General features: G+C 55.5%; 2 protein-coding genes across 2 annotated transcripts in view; one reads left to right on the top strand and one right to left on the bottom strand.

The window, feature by feature from the left end:
* The first annotated feature begins 269 nt into the window (after positions 1–269).
* On the top strand, positions 270–1232 carry TIMM13 (translocase of inner mitochondrial membrane 13). The gene is made up of 3 exons (XM_003423657.4): positions 270–455; positions 546–614; positions 804–1232. The coding sequence occupies exons 1-3, from the start codon at positions 336–338 to the stop codon at positions 900–902; spliced, it is 288 nt and encodes a 95-aa protein (XP_003423705.1). The 5' UTR covers positions 270–335; the 3' UTR covers positions 903–1232.
* A 428-nt stretch (positions 1233–1660) lies between these two features.
* Positions 1661–19408, bottom strand: part of TMPRSS9 (transmembrane serine protease 9) — a 43389-nt gene continuing 25641 nt past the window's right edge. The window contains exons 10-18 of the mRNA XM_064280209.1: positions 17973–18291; positions 13259–13430; positions 11881–12152; positions 8797–8933; positions 7886–8285; positions 3687–3858; positions 2842–3107; positions 2560–2696; positions 1661–1923 (exon numbers count right to left, since the gene is read on the bottom strand). Coding sequence (XP_064136279.1) covers positions 1762–1923; positions 2560–2696; positions 2842–3107; positions 3687–3858; positions 7886–8285; positions 8797–8933; positions 11881–12152; positions 13259–13430; positions 17973–18291 — 2037 coding nt within the window. The 3' untranslated portion in view covers positions 1661–1761. The remainder of the gene's footprint in view (positions 1924–2559; positions 2697–2841; positions 3108–3686; positions 3859–7885; positions 8286–8796; positions 8934–11880; positions 12153–13258; positions 13431–17972; positions 18292–19408) is intronic.

The raw sequence follows: 19408 nt of genomic DNA, 5'->3' as shown, positions 1-19408 counted from the left end.
GCCTAGGTGCACTTATTTACAGCCGCCGCTCGGGAGCCTGCACTTTGTCACGTGGTGTGACAGCCGCCGGGATCCTCCCGACGCAGCGCCTTGTTGACGCTCCTCCTGCGCACGCGCGGAGGCCGGACGGCCTGGCCAGGAGTGACCGTCTGCGCATGCGTTGAGCATCCCGCGCGTCCTCGAGGAGGCCTGCGCGCACACGGCCTTGTGGGAGTTGTAGTCCAGCCCGCCCCACTCCTTTGTGACTCCATTTCCCGTGGTGCCGCGCGCAGCCAGCTTCCGGCGCAGGTACGGGTCGGCGCACGTGGCGGCTGTCCGGTTGATTTTGCGGAGCCATGGAGGGTAGCTTCGGCTCGGATTTCGGGAGCTCCGGGGGCGGGAAACTGGACCCGGGGCTCATCATGGAGCAGGTGAAGGTGCAGATTGCCGTGGCCAACGCGCAGGAGCTGCTGCAGGTCCGTGGCCGGGCCGGAGGGAGGGGCGAGGAGGGCAGGAGCCCCTGGGGTAGGGGTCGCGGCTGACGGCCCGCGCGCGTGTTTCTGCAGAGGATGACGGACAAGTGCTTCCGGAAGTGCATCGGGAAGCCGGGGGGCTCCCTGGACAACTCTGAGCAGGTGAGGCCTATGGGCTTGGCGGTCGGGGGTCGCGGGACCTGGGGCCGGGCGGGAGCGCCGCTGCGCCTGCGCGGACGGGCGGGGCGAGGCGCTGGAGGGCCGTGCGCGTGCGCAGTCCGCCCCGGGGCGTCCCTCGGGGAGGCGGGCAGGTGGGCAGGTGCCCTCCGTGAGCCCCTTCCCCGCCTCCAGAAGTGCATCGCCATGTGCATGGACCGCTACATGGACGCTTGGAACACTGTGTCCCGCGCCTACAACTCGCGGCTGCAGCGGGAGCGAGCCAACATGTGACCGGGACCCCGCCTGGAGGCGCCCCAGACCTCGGTGTCCGTTTCCGTAAACGTTCTTTGAGACTGACAGCAGGAAGCAGAGACTGCCCCGTTGATGGGCATGGGACCTCTCCGTGCCTGCCGCAAGTGTCGCTTGTGTGTTGGGGACCCCTGTGCCTTCGCAAAGTGCTGGCAGCCCAGGGGCAGGCGGTGGTCCCTCCCTGGTGTGCCCCCCTAGGGTCAGCCTCATGCCCCCAGGCAGGGGGTCCTTGTTCGGACCTTGGCGGGGGGCGGACTGAGCCCAGCTGAGCTGGGACCTCTTGAGGCAGTGAAATAAATCGCTGAGAGGGGCCCCTGTGCCTTTTCTCCGTGGGTCTCTGGGGGAGACAGGGTGGTGTACCGGAAACCCCCACCAGGATTGGGCTTAAATCTCTTCATGGGGGAGGGTCTTCCAAGTTTTCCCTCCCAGCCCCAAGGCTGCCAAGCGGGTGGCCTGGAATGTGTTCAACAAAAAGGGGAGAGCTATAGGGTCACTGAGTTGGAATGAACTCGAAGGCAATGGGTTGGGTTTGGTTTAAGGGGAAGCTTAAACAGATGTGACAGACCCTCAGCCCAGAAGGCTAAGGCCACACTGCCTGTTCCCCCACCATCCTCCCTCCTCCAGCCCAGGTCGGGGTCAGGCAAGTGGAGAGCCAGCAAGCCGGGGACAAGGGATGCCTTTATTGGAACAAAATGCAGAACTCCACCTGTACCCCCTCCCCCCCCCCCCCAGCAGCCCCGTGTGCCCCACCACGGCAGGACCTTCCCAGCAGGCTAGGTGACGCTTGCTGCCTGCCACCTTCAGGTCTTTCATCCCAGGCCCCGGCGGCCGGGCGTAGAAGTCAGTCTTGGACGTTTTGCTTGATCCATCCTCTCACAGCTGCCACCCGAGTGTAGACACCTGGGAAGTGGGGACGTCCGCAGCCGTAGCCCCAGCTGGTGACCCCTGTTAGCACCCACCGGCCTGAAGGCTCCCTGCAAGCCAGGGGTCCCCCAGCATCACCCTGAGGGGGGCAGAGAGGATAAAGCACTCAGGGTAGACCAGTGTGCCCTGTCCTTCCCCTGCAGCCCCGGGCAATGACCAGTACAGGAGCATAGCCTGGGAATCTGTGGGACCCGGAATGAGTGCTCCTATGAGCCTTATTTTTACTCTCTGGGAAGTGGGTTCCATGCTCAGAAAACCCATTTGTCTGGCTGATGGACACACACTGCTGGGGGCAGTGATGGCCATCAGGGAGACCCAACCCTGCACTCCTGGAACAATGAACTAGCTTGGGACTCCTGTGACGTCCAGTCTGGTCCAGGATCTTCCCAAAGTCCACCACCTTCACCTGATCCCCCTCGCCCCAGCGGAAGGGGTCTCACACACTCCAGCCACTGAGTTACCTCAGGGGTATGGTGGGGTGGGGGTGCTCATGGTGGCTGCCCAGTGAACAGTGGTGTCCAATGAAAATTCCGGTCGGGGAGAGGGCCGAGGGGGAGTTTAGAGTGGGAGGGGGCAATGTTGGCTGGCTGGCTGGTGGGCTTTGGAGGGACAAGGATCTTCCCTCCTCCCTGTGCCATACGATGCCTCCGTGTCCTGAGCAAGTGCGCCGAGTGGGGCTGTGACCCCCGGGCGGGAGGGTCGTGGGGGCGCTTACCGAACAACTGTCCACGCCGCCCTGCGGGAAGCCGGCGCACAGCATACGGCTGCTGATCTGCACTGGGTAGAAGCGGCGGCACGTCTGCTCGCTCAGGAGCCGCACCGCCGCCTTCTGCAACTGCCGCGCCATCGCGCCTGCGGGCGACACGGGCCAGGTGGGGCCGCGGAGATCCCCTCCAAGGGATCACTTCCTTTATCCTCGGGGGGCCCCCCGATCGCCCCCCTCCGGTGGAGCCCAGGCTGGGCTCCCCGGGGTCCGGCCTTCCCGATCCCCACCTACCTCCCTCGCGCACCGAGCCCCAGCCGGTGATGACGCAGCGCGCGCCGGCCGGGGGCCGGGGCGCGGGGTCGGGCAGGCAGATGGGCCGCACCAGGCGGCTTCGGCGCACAGGCCCCGCGAGCTCCAGCAGCGCCACGTCGTAGTCCAGCGTGTAGAGGTTGTAAAAGGGATGCTTGTAAATGCGCGCCACGCGCTCCAGCTGCCCGTCGGCCCCGCTCAGGAACGGCGTGCCCAGAAAGGCCCCCCACTGCTTGGGGTCTCCGTAGCTGTGGGTGCAGGCGCAGGCGTCGGCCGGACCTGCCCAGCAGGACTGTGCCCCAGCGTCCAGCCCCCTCACCTCCCTCTGGGCCCTTTGGCAGGGCACTAGACGGCGCTGGGCCTCGATTTGCTCATCTGTGAACTGGGCCTGAGCATGGAATTCGCCCATTTTTTTTACGCCCGGCGCGTGCGCACTTCAAGCTGGGCGTCCCTCCCCAACCGCCTAGATAGGCCCACCCCCCTGAGTGCCCTCCCACGAAGGGGCCTTGGGTGAGGGGCGGGGGTGATGACTCCCCACCGGGGGGCATTGGGGCCGGAGCCAAGTCCGAGGGGCAGGGGTGGGGAGGAACGCGTCGCGGCATCCTCCCCACGACCCCCAATGTCGCCCGCGCTCCTGGCTCGAGCTAGAGAGGCTGCAGCCCGGGGCTTAGTGGAAGCCATGGAGCTGGACTCGGCCCCCCCAACCCAGTGTGGTCGGGAGGGCTGCGTGGAAGAGGGGGCCTGGGGCAGGGGGAGCTGGTGACGGGGAGGGCGTTCTAGGCAGAGGGAGCCGCTCAGCTGGGGAACCAGGGACGGGGCGGACTCACACGTCGAAGCAGTGCGCCGCCGACAGCAGCCATCTCTCGGCCACCAGCACGGCGCCGCAGCGGTGCTCCCGGCGCCGCAGCCACAGGCTCACCTGCCACGGCCACTCTCCGCGGCCCGCCGCGCTGCCGCCCACGATCCTGGTCAGCGCCGCCACGGGGGCCCGGCCACAGTCTGCGGGCGGGAGCTGGGCAGTTGGCGGGCGCCTCCTCCGCGCAGCCCCCACCCGGGGCGCCGGTAAGAGGCAGACCCGCTCCAGGAAACTGCCCGAAGGGAATTGGGCTTGGAGCTTGGTCCTACAAACCAGCCTCACTGGGCTTCTCTGGAGTAACATTTGAAATGCATTTAATTTGTCTTTGTTTCCTATAACTTTGGCTTTGGGGCTGGACCTCCTCGGGTCCCAGACCCAGGTGGGGACAGCGTTCTCTGCCACAGCCACCACCTCCTCCAGGCCTGCCTCAGCCCCCTTTCCTAGGTGCCCGTGCTTCCTACCCCAGGGCCTTTGCACACACCTGCTTCTGCCAGGGAGGCCCCAACCCCACCCCACAGGCTCCTGCTCAGGCCAGTCTCCCTGCTGTCCTCCTTGGAGCCCTTTCAGGATGCAGTGTCCCACCTGTGACGCTTCCTCCAGGCTGTGACCACCCCAGCAGGTCTCTTCACCCCAAATGTGGTGCCAGACACGCGGTGTCCCCTCAGAGCACAGTTGTAGAAAGAACTGACCGGCAGTTTCAAAGGGTGTTGCAGCGACCACCCTTAACACTCATTGGGTGCACCCAAGTACCCCTCAGATAATCCCCTCCAGAGGGAGCCCCCTTCCTCGCCTCTCTCACCCCCCAGCTGGCTCTTCTGGCCCTCCTGTCCCAGCCTCAGCAAGTACAAAAGTTGGCAGGTGTTAACAGATTGAATTGTGTCCCCCAAAATATGTGTTATAAATCCTAACTCCTATATTTGTGGGAAGGAGCCCTGGTTGCCCAGTGGTTAAGTGCTCAGCTGCTAACCGGGAGGTCTCCGTGGGAGAACGATGTGGCAGTCTACTCCTATAAAGACTTCAGTTTTGGAAACCCTGCAGGGCAGATCTGCTCTGTCCTATAGGGTTGCTATGAGTGGAAATGCATTTCACGGCACCCAACAACAGCACACTTGTGGATGTAATCTCATTTGGGAATAGGGTTCGCTTTGTTATTTAATGAGATCGTATTAGTGTAGCGTGCGTTTCAAACCCGTCACTTTTGAGATATAAAAAGAGCAGATTAAGCACAGAAAATGGGGAAAGACTGACTCCATGTGGAGATCACCAAGGAACCGGAAAAAAAGAGGCTAAAAGAAACAAGGGCTTTCCCCCAGAGCCGACAGAGAGAGAGCCTTCCCCTAGAATGGGTGCCCTGAATCCAGACGTTTAGCCTCCTGAGCTGTGTGACAATAAATCTGTTAAGTCCACCCACTCCCGGTGTTTCTGTTACAGCAACACTAGGGGACAAGACAGCATCCTGGCCTGGAAGGAGAGAAGGGGTGACTCCAAGTTCCCTCCCAGCACCGGCACACTGCCTTTCCCCCAGACCTGGCCCCTTGTATCCCTACCATGCAGACGTGAGTCTCCTGACACCATCTTGCCCTTGCCCAAGACCACGTGGCCTTTGGAAACCGGGAAGTATCTGATGGAAGCTATAGCCCATCTCGCTGGAAAACTCCACCTCCACCTAGAGCCAGCCTCCCATTGCAAGGGTCTTTCTATGCCTTTTTGGGACCCCAGGCTAAGAACTCCCAGGCTACAGAGAAGAATCCTGAACAAAAGAGGGTAAAACGTGGAACAGAATTTCTAATTCTCATGGAATCCAGACTTTCTGGAGCCATGGAGGCTGGATGAATCCCTGAAACTATTACCCTGAGATAAATTTTAAACCTTAAACTAAAAATAGCCTCTGAAATCTTCTTTACACCAAACAATAGTTCAGCTTAATTAGTAAAGAATGTCTGCCTTTGGCAGTGTGCTCTTTTAAGAAATAGATGGGATCAGATTGACAACAGCAACTCAAAAGATTAGATAGAAAACTTAGCGGGCAGCAAGTTTATGTTAATGAGGGGGAACAACTGGGAAACGGAGGGTGAGGATGGTCGCACAACTCGAAGAATGTAACCGACATCACTGAACTGTGCATGTAGAAACTGTCCAACTGGGGAATGTTCTGCTGTGTATAGTCTCAACAACAACAACAAATAGATTATGAAAAAAAAAAAGAGAAAGAATTCCCAGGCTGTAGCTTTGGAAAAAGTAACCATCAGCCCAGAATGAGAAAGTAAAAATCCCCAGGGTGGGAGGACAGGCCCAGATAAGGCCAGCTGCAGAGTCAACAGGAAACAGTATCCCTCCCAGGAATATGCTGGAGTTGAAAAGTGTCAAAGCAATGCCTTCTCCGGCCATTAGGCTTCCTGACTCACTGAGAAGCTCCTTCACCAATATGGGAGAGCGTTAGAAATGTGGCTATTAGATACTGTATCAGTTTGAATTACCCTTGTCTTTTGCTTGGGAAGTCCTGGATGCTGCAAACAGTGAACGTGCTTGGCTGCTAACTGAAAGGTTGGTGGTTTGAGTCCACCCGGAGGTGCCTCAGAAGGCCTGGCCATGTGCTTCCAAAAGGTCACAGCCATGAAAACCCTATGGAGTGCAGTTCTACTCTGACACATGTGGGGTCGCCATGAGTTGGGGTCCACTTGAGGGCAATTGGTGTGGTTTGGTTTTCTTTTGCCCAGCAGAGCTGAGTTACAAACAACCCTCCTCGATGTCTAACCCAAGTGCAGTCTTCAGATAAGGGGTTTCTGGGCCCCACATTCTACGGTTAGCTTAGCTCTGTGGTTGCCAAGGAAACAGCGCCGGGTCCGCTACCCAGACCAGATCGACACCAACCCCTGTACACTTAGCTTGGCTTTGCTTTGAGCCGGTTAAACCCCGGTTCATTTAAATACCACTGTGGTGTTTTTTTTTTGTGGTGTTGTTAGCGGCCTCCTGGTTGGCTCCTGACTCGTGGCGACTCCATGCCCAACAGGGCGAAGCGCTGGCGGGTCCTGTGTTACCCCATGATCGGTTATGGCACGGACCACTGTGATTCACAGGCTGTTCATAGGCTGACTTTGGGAAGTCAGTCGCCAGGCCTTTCTTTCTAGTCTGTTTTAGTCTGTAAGCTCTGCTGAAACCTGTTCAGCGTCAGAGCAACACGCAAGCCTCCAGTGACAGACGGGCGGTGGCCGCACGAGGTGCACTGATGAGGAGTCGAACCCGGGTCTCGCATATGGAAGGCGAGGGTTGTCCCACTGAACCACCGTCAACGTTGTAGACGGCGGGGTGGGGGGTGATCTCGGAGGCACACTCTCCTGATCCCCAACGACCGCCAAGCTTTACTGAACTTCACCCAGCTGCCGAGTCTGGCCGCACAGGCGCCCCTCTCGTAGCCCTAACAGGAGCCTGCCAACCCCCACTCCCCAGCTCCCACTCCTCCTCCTTTCACGCCTGACTAAAAAACCCGGTTGTCATTGACCCCATTCCGACCCCTGGTGACCCCATGTGTGCCCGAGTAGAACCGTGAACCGTGCACCACAGGGTTTCCAGTGGCTGATTTTCCAGAAGCAGATCTCCAGGACTTCCTCCTGAGGCACCTCTGGGGGGACTCGAACCGCCAGCCTTTTGGTTAGCAGCGGAGCGCGTTAACTGTGTGCTCCACCCAGGAACTCCCCACTCCTAAGTCCTTGCCGTTACATCACTGGTTTGCTTCCGGAGCATCTTGCTCCCTACTGCACCCCCAGAGCTTACAACAGTGCCTGACACATAAACTCATTGTCGCCGAGTCAATGCCAACTCATAGCGACTCTACAGGACAGAGTAGAACTGCCCCGTAGGGTTTCCAAGGAGCAGCTGGTGGGTTCGAACTGCCAACCTTTTGGTTAGCAGCTGCGCTCTTAACCACTGAGCCACCAGGTCTCCGCCTGACACACAGCGGGACTCCATAAGCGCTGGCTAGCTGTCTGAAGTCATTCCGTAACAAAGACCCCCCTCCCACCACGGGCTTCCCCACCCCCCTGGTGAGTTGCCTTTTAAAATGGGAGAAGACGGGGTTATGGGACAAAGCATTTGCCGTCTGCCCTGTCTATGCTGTCTCCGTGGCTGTCAGGAACCCCCCCAACCCCCACATGTCACCCCATCTCATGGTACCTGAGAGCTGGGAGTGTGCGCTGGGCTCTGGGGTATTTGGAAGTGGCGTTTGTCTCCTGGTGGTGGTGCTCATGAGGGAGACGGTGGTGGTGGGAGGCGGGCGGGTGGCCCTGCTGGTGGTCTGGGGCGTGGCTCTGCTGGTCGTGGCTCCCAGGACTGTGAGGCCAGCGGTCGTCCTCCGGGCATGGCTTGGGGCGGTGGGTGTCCTTGCTGTTGAGGGGGGAGCCATGGGGAGGGGGTCAGAGGACATGGTCTCCAGGATCCACCCCTTCAGCCTGGTGATCCGTGCGTACACCCCTGGCTTCTTGGCCTGGGCACAGCCAATTCCCCAGCTCACGATCCCTGCCAGGTAGAACACGCCAGGGGTCTCCTCACAGGCCAGGGGGCCTCCGGAGTCACCCTGAAACAGAAGCAAAGAGGGTCGGCTGGCCACCCCCGAGCCTCCCTTGTTTTTGCTTTTGAGGTTAGAAAATGCACAAGAAAAAAAATAACTGTCATCGATATTTCCACCACCTAGAATTAACCGCCGCTCATGGCCACCAGAGGGCAGTGGTGGCTCAGCGGTAGGATTCGCGTCTTCACGTGGATGAGGGAGACCGGGGTTCCATCCCCGCCAACACGCCTCACGCGCAGCCCACCACCCGTCTGTCAGTGGAGGCTCGCGTGGTGCTGGGATGCTGAACAGGTTTCAGCGGAGCTTCCAGAATAAGACGGACTAGGAAGAAAGGCCTGGCAATCAACTTCAGAAAATCAGCCAAGGAAAACCCTGTGGATCCCAATGGTCCAGTCCGCACAGGACTGGGCAGCGTTTTGCTCTGTTGTGCATGGGGTTGCCACGAGCAGGGGAAGACTTGACAGCAGCTGACAAGAACAGCACCAAACTACAGCCGACTGCCCCCTGTGAAGCGCACCTGGCAGGAATCAGCCTTGCCTTCCAGGAAGCCGGCACAGATCATCCGGTCAGTGAGGGAGAAGTTGTAGAGGGCGCTGCACGTCTTCTGGTCTATGATCCCCACCGAGGTTTTCTGTAGAATGTCAGGCTTGGTCGCTGCAAGGAAAAGGAGACCCCAATACATCACTTACAGAGGAACCTCACAACCATATCCAGTTTAACTCTGCTCATGACTCAGCCTGTGCACTGAGTAAATCATCCGAGAAGCTGGACTATACGAAGAAGAACGGGGCATCAGGATTGGAGGAAGACTCACTAACAACCTGCGTTATGCAGATGACACAACCTTGCTTGCTGAAAGTGAAGAGGACTTGAAGCACTTACTAATGTACATCAAAGACCACAGCCTTCAGTGTGGATTACACCTCAACACAAAGAAAACAAAAATCCTCACAACTGGACCAATGAGCAACATCATGATCAACGGAGAAAAGATTGAAGTTGTCAAGGATTTCATTTTACTTGTATCCACAAACAACAGCCATGGAAGCAGCAGTCAGGAAATCAAAAGACACATTGCATTGTGCAAATCTGCTGTAAAGGACCTCTTCAAAGTGTTGAAGAGCAAAGATGTCACCCTGAAGACTAAGGTGCGCCTGACCCAAGCCATGGTATTTTCAATCGCATCGTATGCATGTGAAAGCTGGGCAATGAATAAGGAAGACCGAAGAAGAGTTGATGCCTTTGAATTGTGGTGTTGGCGAAGAATATTGACTATACCACGGACTGCCAAAAGAACGAACAAATCTGTCTTGAAAGAAGTACAACCAGAATGCTCCTTAGAAGCAAGGATGGTGAGACTGCGTCTTACATACTTTGACATGTTGTCAGGAGGGATCAGTCCCTGGAGAAGGACATCATGCTTGGCAGAGTACAGGGTCGGCGGAAAAGAGGAAGACCCTCAACGAGGTGGATTGACACAGTGGCTGCAACAATGAGCTCAAGCATAAAAGGATGGCACAGGACCAGGCAGTGTTTCGTTCTGTCGTGCGTAGAGTTGCTAGGAGTCAGAACCGACTCGACGGCACCTAACAACAACAGTGACCCTGAGTGGCACAGTGGTTAAGACCTCGGCTGCTAACCAAAAGGTCGGCAGTTCAAATCCACCAGCCGATCCAAGGACACTATTCTGTGGTGCGGTGGTTGAAACAATCGACTGCTAACTGAAAGGTCAACGATTCGAAACCACCAGAGGCTCCGTGGCTGTCTGCTTCCACAGAGGTTCACAGCTTTGGAAACCCTATGGCGTTGCTGTGAGTTGGAATTGACTCGAGGCAATGGGTTTGGATTTTTTTTTTTTTTTTTTTAACGATGCTGGGATTGAGGTATGATGCCTGTCCTACGGATGGGGAAACAGGGGCTCACAGAGTTGTAGGAATTGGTGTAAAGTCACATGGTGAAAAGGAGGCAGACCCTCGATTCCCAGCTCGGAGCCCTGGAGTCTTGGCGCTGCCCCCACGAGGCAGCCACAGCACTTAGGGTAACCAGTAGCCAGGCCACCCCGAGGAGGTTTGCCATACCAGTTGCCATCAAGCCAGTCCTGACTCCTGGCGATCCCATGTGTGTCGAGGTAGAACTGAACTCCGCAGGGTTTTCAATGGCTGATGTTTTTGGAAGCAGACCGCCAGGCTTTTGCTCTGAGGTGCCTCTGGGTGGACCCCAACGTCCAACCTCCAGCCTTTTGGTGAGCAGCCAAGCTCATTCACCATCTGCACCCCCCAGGCACACCGTTCTGAGGTTGAGAAGGAAGCATTAACTCTTGGGACTTTCTGAGTAGCACAGTGCAAGAAGGCTCATCAAACTTTGTCGTCAAAGGGCCAGAGAGTAAGTATTTTTGCCTTTGCGGCCCAGACAGTCTCTGTTGAAACCATGCAACTCTGCCTTCAGAACGCAGATGCAGCTGTTAGGTAAGTGAGTCAAAGGCGGTCTCTGCGCACTGGCCCAGGCTGCTACTTCTTCGCGGCAAGCTGAGGTCCCTCAGCGCTGAAAGCTCACTGGCTCGCAACTGAAACGTGTCCATATCCAGTTCTACACAAAAACAGCCCCCAGAAGCGGCGTTCCAGCCGCGTACCCCGCAGAACCGCACTTACCACCCGTCCGCCCTCCGTACAATAAAGCCCTGACCCCACAGAACCGCCCTTACCATCCGTCCGCCCTCCGTACGATAAAGCCCTGCAGCTACGCAGACCCTGAGGTGCTGCTGGGGCCCTGATGGCGCAGTAGTTATAGAGCTCAGCAGCTAACCCAAAAGTTGGCAGTTTGAATCCACCAGCCGCTCCTTTGGAAACCCTATGGGGCAGTTCTACTCTGTCCTATAGCATCACTATGAGTAGGAATTGACTCGACAGCAATGTTTTTTTTTTTTTTAAGGTGCTGCTGGGAGCCTTGGTGGTGCAACAGTTAAGCTCTCAGTTGCTAATTGAAAGGTTGGTTTGAGCCCACCCATGACTCTGTGGGAGAAAGACCTGGCGACCTGCGTCCATAAAGGTTACAGCCTAGGAAACCCTATGGGGCAGTTCTACTCTGTCACATGGGTGATGTAAGCTCCCCCCTGCTTCCTGAGAGTTTCCTGGCCCTCCTCCCCTTGCCTCTGGCAGATCTCCTGCTGCAGGGGACCACACCCTACATCCGGCTGTCACTGCGGCTGCCCCCTAAGATAGCTGGTGCAACACTGCTGTCTCACGGTCATACCTCTGTCTTCATTTAACCCTGAATTTCCCTCACCTCATTACAGCAGACAGAGACAGTATAATCATGAATCGGTGTGGCTGCATTCCAACAAAACTTTATTTACAAAAACAAGCTGAGGGTCGGATTTGGCCCAAGGGCGGTAGATTGCAAGCCCTGGTGTAGGGGGTTGGGGAGTTGGATGCAGGGTGGGGAATGGTGCAGCTGGGTTGGTTTAGGGCCCACCTAAGAGATGCTGATCCTCACTGTCTGGATGTAGGACCAGCGAGCCCAGGAGGAGGCGCTTCCCAAGCCCTCCTTCCACGCCCTGCAGATCCTGGGAATGAAACCATCACTGCCCGAGAGTGGGGCTCACCGTTTCCTTCCTGGGTGTTGCCCCATCCGGAGATCATGCACTTTCGACCCACAGGGAACTTCTGGATGGCCAGGGGCAGGCAGATGGGCTGGACGTACTTGTTGAAGAGGAGGGGACTGGCCAGCTCCAGCACAGCCACGTCGAAGTCCAGGGTGCCGGCATGGTACAGGGGGTGCAGCACTGCCCGCTTGAGGCTTACCTTCACCGGGCTCCCACCCACACCTGTGAGGGACGCCGTGCCCAGGTGGGCCTGCACCTGCTCCACCCTTGTGCTGCAGAGACAGGGACCCTCAGGCACCCCCACTCCCACCCCAACCTGTCCCCAGGGAGGGGCCCAGCCGGCCTCCAGGGCTCAATCATCGCTCAGACCCTCAGCTCGGGGAAGGGGTGGCGGGAGGAGGCAAGGACCTCAGGGAACCACATGAGAAATGGTCCTAAGCTTGGTGACCTTGGGCAGACCGGGGGATCCCTTCGGGTCTCATTTTCTTCATAACAAGAGGGAGTTGGTCCCGCAGCGTCTAAGACCCTACAGCCCTATGGAGATCAAAGATAAAAGCCTCCTGGTTATCAAGTTTGTAGCCAGGTGCGAGGGACAGTTAACACACCTGGCTGCTAATTGAAAAGTGGAGGTTCGAGTCCACCCAGAGGTGCCTTGGAGGAAAGGCCTGGCAATCTACTTGTGAAAACTCAGCCATTGAAAACTCCACGGAGCACAGTGGTACTCTGACACACGTGGGGTCGCCCCGAGGCCGAGCTGACTGCACAGCCACGGGTGTCCAGGGTGCTTATAAGGCAAAGGGGATAGCTCTCCTCCTTCCTCTCAGCTGGTGTTTGCTGCTCTCGAGTTGCCCGACTCACAGCAGCCCCCTGCAGAACAGAATGGAGAGCTGCCTGGTCCTGCACCGTCCCCGCCATCTGTTGCGGATGGGGCCGCTGGGGTCCGTAGGGCTTTCATGAGCTGATTTTTGGAAGTTGATCGCCAGGCCTTTCTTGCTAGTCTGTCTTAGTCTGGAAGCTCCGCTGAGACCTGTTCAGCATCCTAACAACACACAAGCTCCGCTGACAGGTGGTGGCTGTGCCTGAGGTGCACTGGCCGGGAGCCAAACGCGGCGTCTCCCAAGCGGAAGGTGACAGTTCTACCACTGGGCCACCCACGATCTCCTAGTTACTTCTCTTTAGTGGCACCAATCTTGTTTGCAGTCAGGCACTCGGAAACCTGGATCGTGAGCCCAGAAGGGAGAGGAAGGGCCAGTCTGCTGGGCCCCAAGCATCTACCCAGCAAGTGCAGTGGAAGTGGTTTGGGGGCATGCAGGTTTGGCAGGGGCCCTGGCGATGGTGTGGGGAGGCCGGGGGGCCCCTGGGCAGGGGGCGATCTTACTGGTTGAAGCAGTGGGCCGCGGACAGCAGCCAACGGTTGCCCACCACCGTGGCTCCGCAGAAGTGCCGGGAACCTTCTTTCAGGCTGACCTGCCAGGGCACCTCCCCAGAGGCGGCTCCGAACCCGCCCACGATCCGGATGGGCTTCTCCAAGGCGGGCCTGGCTCCGCACTCTGCAAGGGAACCAAGGGAAGGAGAGAGAAGGGCCCGGGGGGGCTCAGCTGCTCAGAATGGGGGCGCCCTGGAGGCTCTGCACTGCATCAGCCCCATTTTACACGTGAAGAAGCCCAGGCTTGGAGGCGGCAGTAGCTGGCCTAGGGTCTCCCAGCAAGTCTGCAGCACAGCTGGGGGTATGTAAGTTAAAAAATGAGGACATAACATTGTAGAGGGTCCTGGTGGTGCAGCGGTTGAGTGCTCAACTGCTGACTGAAAGGCTGGCAGTTCCAACTCACCTGGCTGCTCTGTGGGAGAAAGTACCTGGCTGTCTGCTCTGTAAAGATAACAGCTTTGGAAACCCTATGGGGCAGCCGTACTCTGTCACTTGGGGTCGCTGTGGGTTGGTACCCAACAACAACAACAGGAAACCACAGAGAAGGAGGCCGGGAACAACCCCATCCTGTGGCCTTAACAGGGCTCTGTGGAGGCAAAGACTGGAGCTGCTTCTGAGGTCCCTAGGGGCCTGATAAAATACAGGATCCCCTTGGTTAAACACTTGGCTGCTAACTGAAAGGTTGGTGGTTCAAACCCACCCAGAGGCTCCGCGGGAGAAAGACCTGGTGATCTGCTCCTGTAAAAATTCAGTCAGTCAGTTAGGTGCGGTCGGCTCAATTCCGACTCATGGCAACCCCATGTGACAGAGTAAAATTGCTCCATAGGATTTTCTAGGCTGTAATTGTTACAGGAACAGATGGCCAGGTCTTTCTCCAGCCGCTGGTGGGTTCGAACTGCCAACCATCTGGTTAGTAGCCAAGCACAAAACCATTTGTGCCACGTGGGCTCCCCCTGTAAAGATTACAGCCAAGATAATCATATAGGGCAGTTCTACTCTGCCGTATAGGGTCTCTGAGTCGGAATTGACTCAGTGGCACCTGTCTTAGTCATTTAGTGCTGCTGTTATAGAAATACCACAAGCAGATGGCTTTAACAAAGAGAAATTTATTCTCACGTGATCTAGGAGGCTAGAAGTCTGAATTCAGGGTGCCAGCTCCAGGGAAAGGCTTTCTGTCTCTGTCAGCTCTGGGGGAAGGTCCTTGTCATCAATCTTCTCCTGATCTAGGAGCTTCTCAGCGCAGGGACCCCGGATCCGAAGACACACTATTCTCCTGGCTCTCGTTTCTTGGTGGTATGAGGTCCCCCTGTCTTTCTGCTGGCTTCTCTCTTTTATATCTCAAAAGAGATTGACTTAAGACACAACCTAATCCTGTTGACTGAGTCCTGCCTCGTTAACATAACTGCTGCTAATCACACCTCATTAACATCACAGAAGTAGGATTTACAGAACACAGGAAAATCATATCAGGCGAGAAAATGGTGGACAGTCACACAGTACTGGGAATCATGGACTAGCCAAGTAGACCCGCATTTCTGGGGGATGCGATTCAGTCCATAACAACACCACCACCACCAACAGCCCAGTCAGCCTAAGGCCACCAGGGGCAGATGTACAGCCAACAAAGTCAAGTTTATTGGCTCATTGCAATGAGGAAACCTGTGGGACGGTTCATCAGAGAGGAGGAGTCGGGGCTACTGGGGGATTTAGGAGCCCTGGTGGCGCAGTGGTTAAGAGCTCGGCTGCTAACCCAAAGGTCAGCAAGTTCAAATCCACCAGCCACTCCTTGGAAACCCTATGGGGCAGTCCTACTCTGTCCTATAGGGTTACTATGAGTCGGAATCAACTTGATGGCAACAGGGTTGATTTTGTTTTTTAGGGAGAGAAGGGCGGAGTTTAGGTGAAATTTAAACGAAGCATCGTTTGCATCGGCTCAAAGCCAAACCAAGCTGAGTACAGAGGGGTCAGCTTCGGGTCTGGATCGAGAAGTGGACCTTGGTCCGTTTCCTTGGCAACCTCAGAGCTAAGACAGCTGTGGAGTGTTGTGTGGACACCCTTATCTGCACCTGGGCTGGCCATCAGGTGGCTTCCCTGACGTCAAAGTGACTCGGTCCTTTAGGTGAAGGAAGGCACCTCAGTCGTGCTGACTTGGTTTCTAGCAGCCAGGTTTCTGCCAGGTCTTAGAGAACAAGGTTTTTCAGAGAGGAAGAAAGCAGGAGCCGCTCAGAGAGCGGTATAATGGCAGAAAAAAGGACTCCCGAAATGAGACAGGGATAACGGAAGGATCTACCTTGTCCTAGAACAGGACGACTCTAAATATCCATCCTCCCTGGGTAGCGCAAACAGTTAAGCGCTCGCTACTAGCTGGTTCTAACCCACTGAGGCACATCAGAAGAAAGGCCTGGCACCTGTGGGGCTGTGGTCTCAGGGAACATCTAGCTCAACTGGCATAACAGCGTTTATAACGAATATGCTCTACATTCTACTTTGGTGTGTAGAGTCTGGGGTCTTAAAGCCTGTGAGCAGCCATCAAGGCTACTCCACTGGTCTCGCCCCTTCGGGAGCAGGGAAGAATGAAGAAAACTGAAGAAACGAGGGAAAGATGAGTCCACAGGACTCACGGACCACAGCTAGCACGGCCTCCACCAGCCTGAGTCCGGCACAGCTAGACGGTGCCCGGCTGCCACCAGCGACTGCTCTGACAGGGTCACAACAGAGGGTCCCGGACAGAGCAGGAGAAAACTGTAGAACCGAATTCTAACTCACAAAGAAAGACCAGACTTGCTGGCCTGACAGAGACTGGAGAAACCCTGAGAGTATGGCCCCCAGACACCCTTTCAGCTCAGTACTGAAGTCTCTCCTGAGGTTCACCCTTCAGCGGAAGATTGGACAGGCCCATAAAACAAAACGAGACTAAAGGGGCCCACCAGCCCAGGGGCAAGGACAAGAAGGCAGGAGGGGACAGGAAAGCCGGTAATAGGGAGCCCAAGGTCGAGAAGGGAGGGTGTTGACATGTCGTGGGGTTGTTAACCAATGTCATGAAACGATACATGTACTGTTTAATGAGAAACTAGACTGTTCTGTAAACCTTCATCTAAAGTACAATTAAAAAAAAAAAAGCTGTGAGTGGCCATCTAAGATTCTCCACTGGTGTCACTCAATCAGGAGCAAGGGAGAATGAAGAAAACTAAAGAAAAGAGGGAAAGATGAGTCCAAAGGACTAATGGACCACAGCTAGCACGGCCTCCACCAGACAGAGTCCAGAGCAGCTGGATGGTGCCCGGCTACCACCACTGACTGCTCTGACAGGGATCACAATAGAGCGTCCCAGACAGAGCTGGAGAAAAGTGTAGAACAAAATTCTAACTCACAAAAAAAGACCAGACTTACTGGTTTGACAGAGACTAGAAAAACCCCAAGAGTATGGCCCCCAGATACCCTTTTAGCTCAGTAATGAAGTCACTCCTGAGGCTCACCCTTCAGCCGAAGCTTAGACAGGCCCATAAAATAAAACAAGAATAAATGACACGCCAGCCCAGGGGCAAGGACTAGAAGGCAGGAGAGGACAGGAAGGCTGGTGATAGGGAACCCGAGGTTGAGAAGGGAGTGTTGACATGTTGTGGGGTTGGCAACCAATGTCACAAAACAGTATGTGTACCAACTATTTAATGAGAAACTAGTTTGCTCTATAAACCTTCATCAAAAGTACAATAAAAAAGAAAAAAGGACTAGCGACCTACTTCCCAAAAACCAGCCATCGAAAACCCTGTGTAGCACCGTTCTGCTGGGGTCAACGCAACGACAACAATCCATTCTCCCTCAATCAAGCTGTAACTTCGACAACTTTTAAAATTAGAGAAGCTGACTCTACTCTTCACATGGAAAAATAAACATGCAAGAAATGTCTGGGAACATTCTGGAAAAAAAGAAGTGAGCACTCAAAAATTAAAACATGGACATAAGCGCTCTCTATGAATAGTGTTTCTGGACGGGTACTCAGGAAACAGACCCCACTGGTTAGTCCCAGAAGGGGTATCTAGGAGGCCAGGGCGGGGGGAGCTAAAAGTCATTGTCTTTCCCACTACAATCCTGACCCTACAATCTCTGTTACCAGCTTCTTGTGGACCTTTCAGAGATAGTCTATGTGTATCCTCTTGTACTGCATGGATTTACCAGGCACATATACTATAAAGTGTACTATACTTACTATATTATAAAATATAAAGTATATTATATACTTAGTTATTACAAAATATAAATTATATTATGTTGTGTGCTGTTGAGTCAATTCCGACTCATAGCAACCCCATGTGACAGAGGAGAACGGCCCTGTAGTGTTTCCTAGGTTGTCATCTTTACATAAGCAGATTGCCAGGTCTTTTCTTCCTTAGAGCCACGGATAGGCTCGAACCGCCAACCTTTCAGTTAGCAGCTGAGTGCTTAACCATTGCACCACTATGGCTCCCAAAGTATACTATACTTGAAAATAATAAAAATGATGACTGGATGGCCAGCCAGTAACATTTGTCCATGTCTGTGCTCAGGACAGATACCACTAAGCAATCACCAATCTTCTTGCCACGGAGTGCTTCAGAAAGCCAGTACTAAGTGATCTGACCTGGCACAGGTGATGACACCTACTTTTTCCTGTCTCCCCGGAAGATACCTTGTGGCTTGGAGGCGGTGGCCAAGGTCAGGGGCGCCGTGCTGGGAGTCAGCATGGGTCTGGTAGGGGTGTCGGCCGTGGGACTCTCGGGGCTGGTGGGCCAGGCACCACTGGGGGTAGCGGGGGCAGGAGCCACGGTGGGGGCCAGGGGCATGCTGGCCATGGTGATGGCCTCCAGGATCCAGTCACGAAGCCTGGTCATGCGGGCATAGACCCCTGGCCTCCGGGCTTCTGCACAACCGATTCCCCAGCTCACGATGCCCGCCAAGAAGAACCTTCCGGAAGGCTCCTCACAGACCAGGGGGCCTCCTGAGTCGCCCTAGGAGACAAAGGCACATGTTCGCAATGGGCTGGGGCTCCCCACCAGCAGCCTGTTCAAACCCCAGAGCTGCAGGACCGGAGCACAAGCAGCGCACTGGCACCCTGGACCGCTCTCCAGACAAGCTCACCAAGCAAATTAGCCAAAGAATAACCATCTCAGAACCTCGGTTTCCTCTTCTGTAAAAATAAAACAAAATTACCCAATCTGTTCAGGTTGGCGTCTAGGAGATCATGGCCCCCGAGTTACTCTTCAAACCTGGAATTGAAACTATCCCTTGAAGTCACTTTTAAACTAAGTAACAGTTTAGCTCAAACCCTAAAGACTGTTGCCCTTGAGTACTGCCCTCTTTTAAAGAATCATCTGTGTAAGACCAAATGGACAACAGCTGTTCTGAACCACAGAGGAGAAGGTTGGGGGGCAGGGAGTTGAAGTTAAGCCGAGTGAGATAACCAGAACAGAAATAGCTGGAATGTTGACACAATGTAAAGAATGTAACCATGTCAAGGATCCGTCTGTAGGGACTGTGCAATGAATGGGAGCGGGTTTCGCTGTGCGTATTTTCACCAAAATCATTGATTACAAAAATAATAACAAATCAAATGAGACAGTTGGACTAGGGACTCTTTAAGATCTCTTTCAGTCAGTCTAAAGCCTACCCACCTTCTATCCGACCAGGTGGTGGGGACAGTCCCTGTACTAACGTAGCTGTTGCTAGTTGCCATCAAGTCGATCCTGACTCCCGGCACCCCGTACGTGTGCGGAGTACCACTGCTCCACAGGGTTTCGGGGCTGTGACCTTTCAGGAGCTGATTGCCAGCCCTTTCTTCCAAGGTGCCCCTGGGTCGGTTTGAACTGCCAGCCTTTCCGTTAGTAGCTGACCGGCTAACCTTTGCACCACCCAGGGACTCTCCTGCCCTCATGGAAGTCCCCTTTTTGAGGGGAAGGAGGGTAGCCAGGCGCATTTACACGTGCTAAGCTGGGCGCCCATGGAAGCAGCAGTGAAAAAATAAAAAGACGCATTGCATTGGGCAAACCTACTGCAAAAGACCTCTTTAAAGTGTTGAAAAGCAAAGATGTCACCTTAAAGACTAAGGTGCGCCTGACCCAAGCCATG

The sequence above is a fragment of the Loxodonta africana genome, chromosome 3 (assembly GCF_030014295.1).
Source record: "Loxodonta africana isolate mLoxAfr1 chromosome 3, mLoxAfr1.hap2, whole genome shotgun sequence".
NCBI classification, from domain to species: Eukaryota; Metazoa; Chordata; class Mammalia; order Proboscidea; family Elephantidae; genus Loxodonta; species Loxodonta africana.
The sequence above is the reverse complement of the archived record's forward strand: the minus strand, read 5'-3'. Positions and strand labels throughout refer to the sequence as shown.

Coding starts and splice junctions, on each gene's coding strand:
- TIMM13 (XM_003423657.4), top strand. CDS start 336: ATGGAGGGTAGCTTCGGCTCGGATTTCGGGAGCTCCGGGGGCGGGAAA. Junction 456..545: donor ACGCGCAGGAGCTGCTGCAG/GTCCGTGGCCGG, acceptor GTGTTTCTGCAG/AGGATGACGGACAAGTGCTT. Junction 615..803: donor CCCTGGACAACTCTGAGCAG/GTGAGGCCTATG, acceptor CCCCGCCTCCAG/AAGTGCATCGCCATGTGCAT.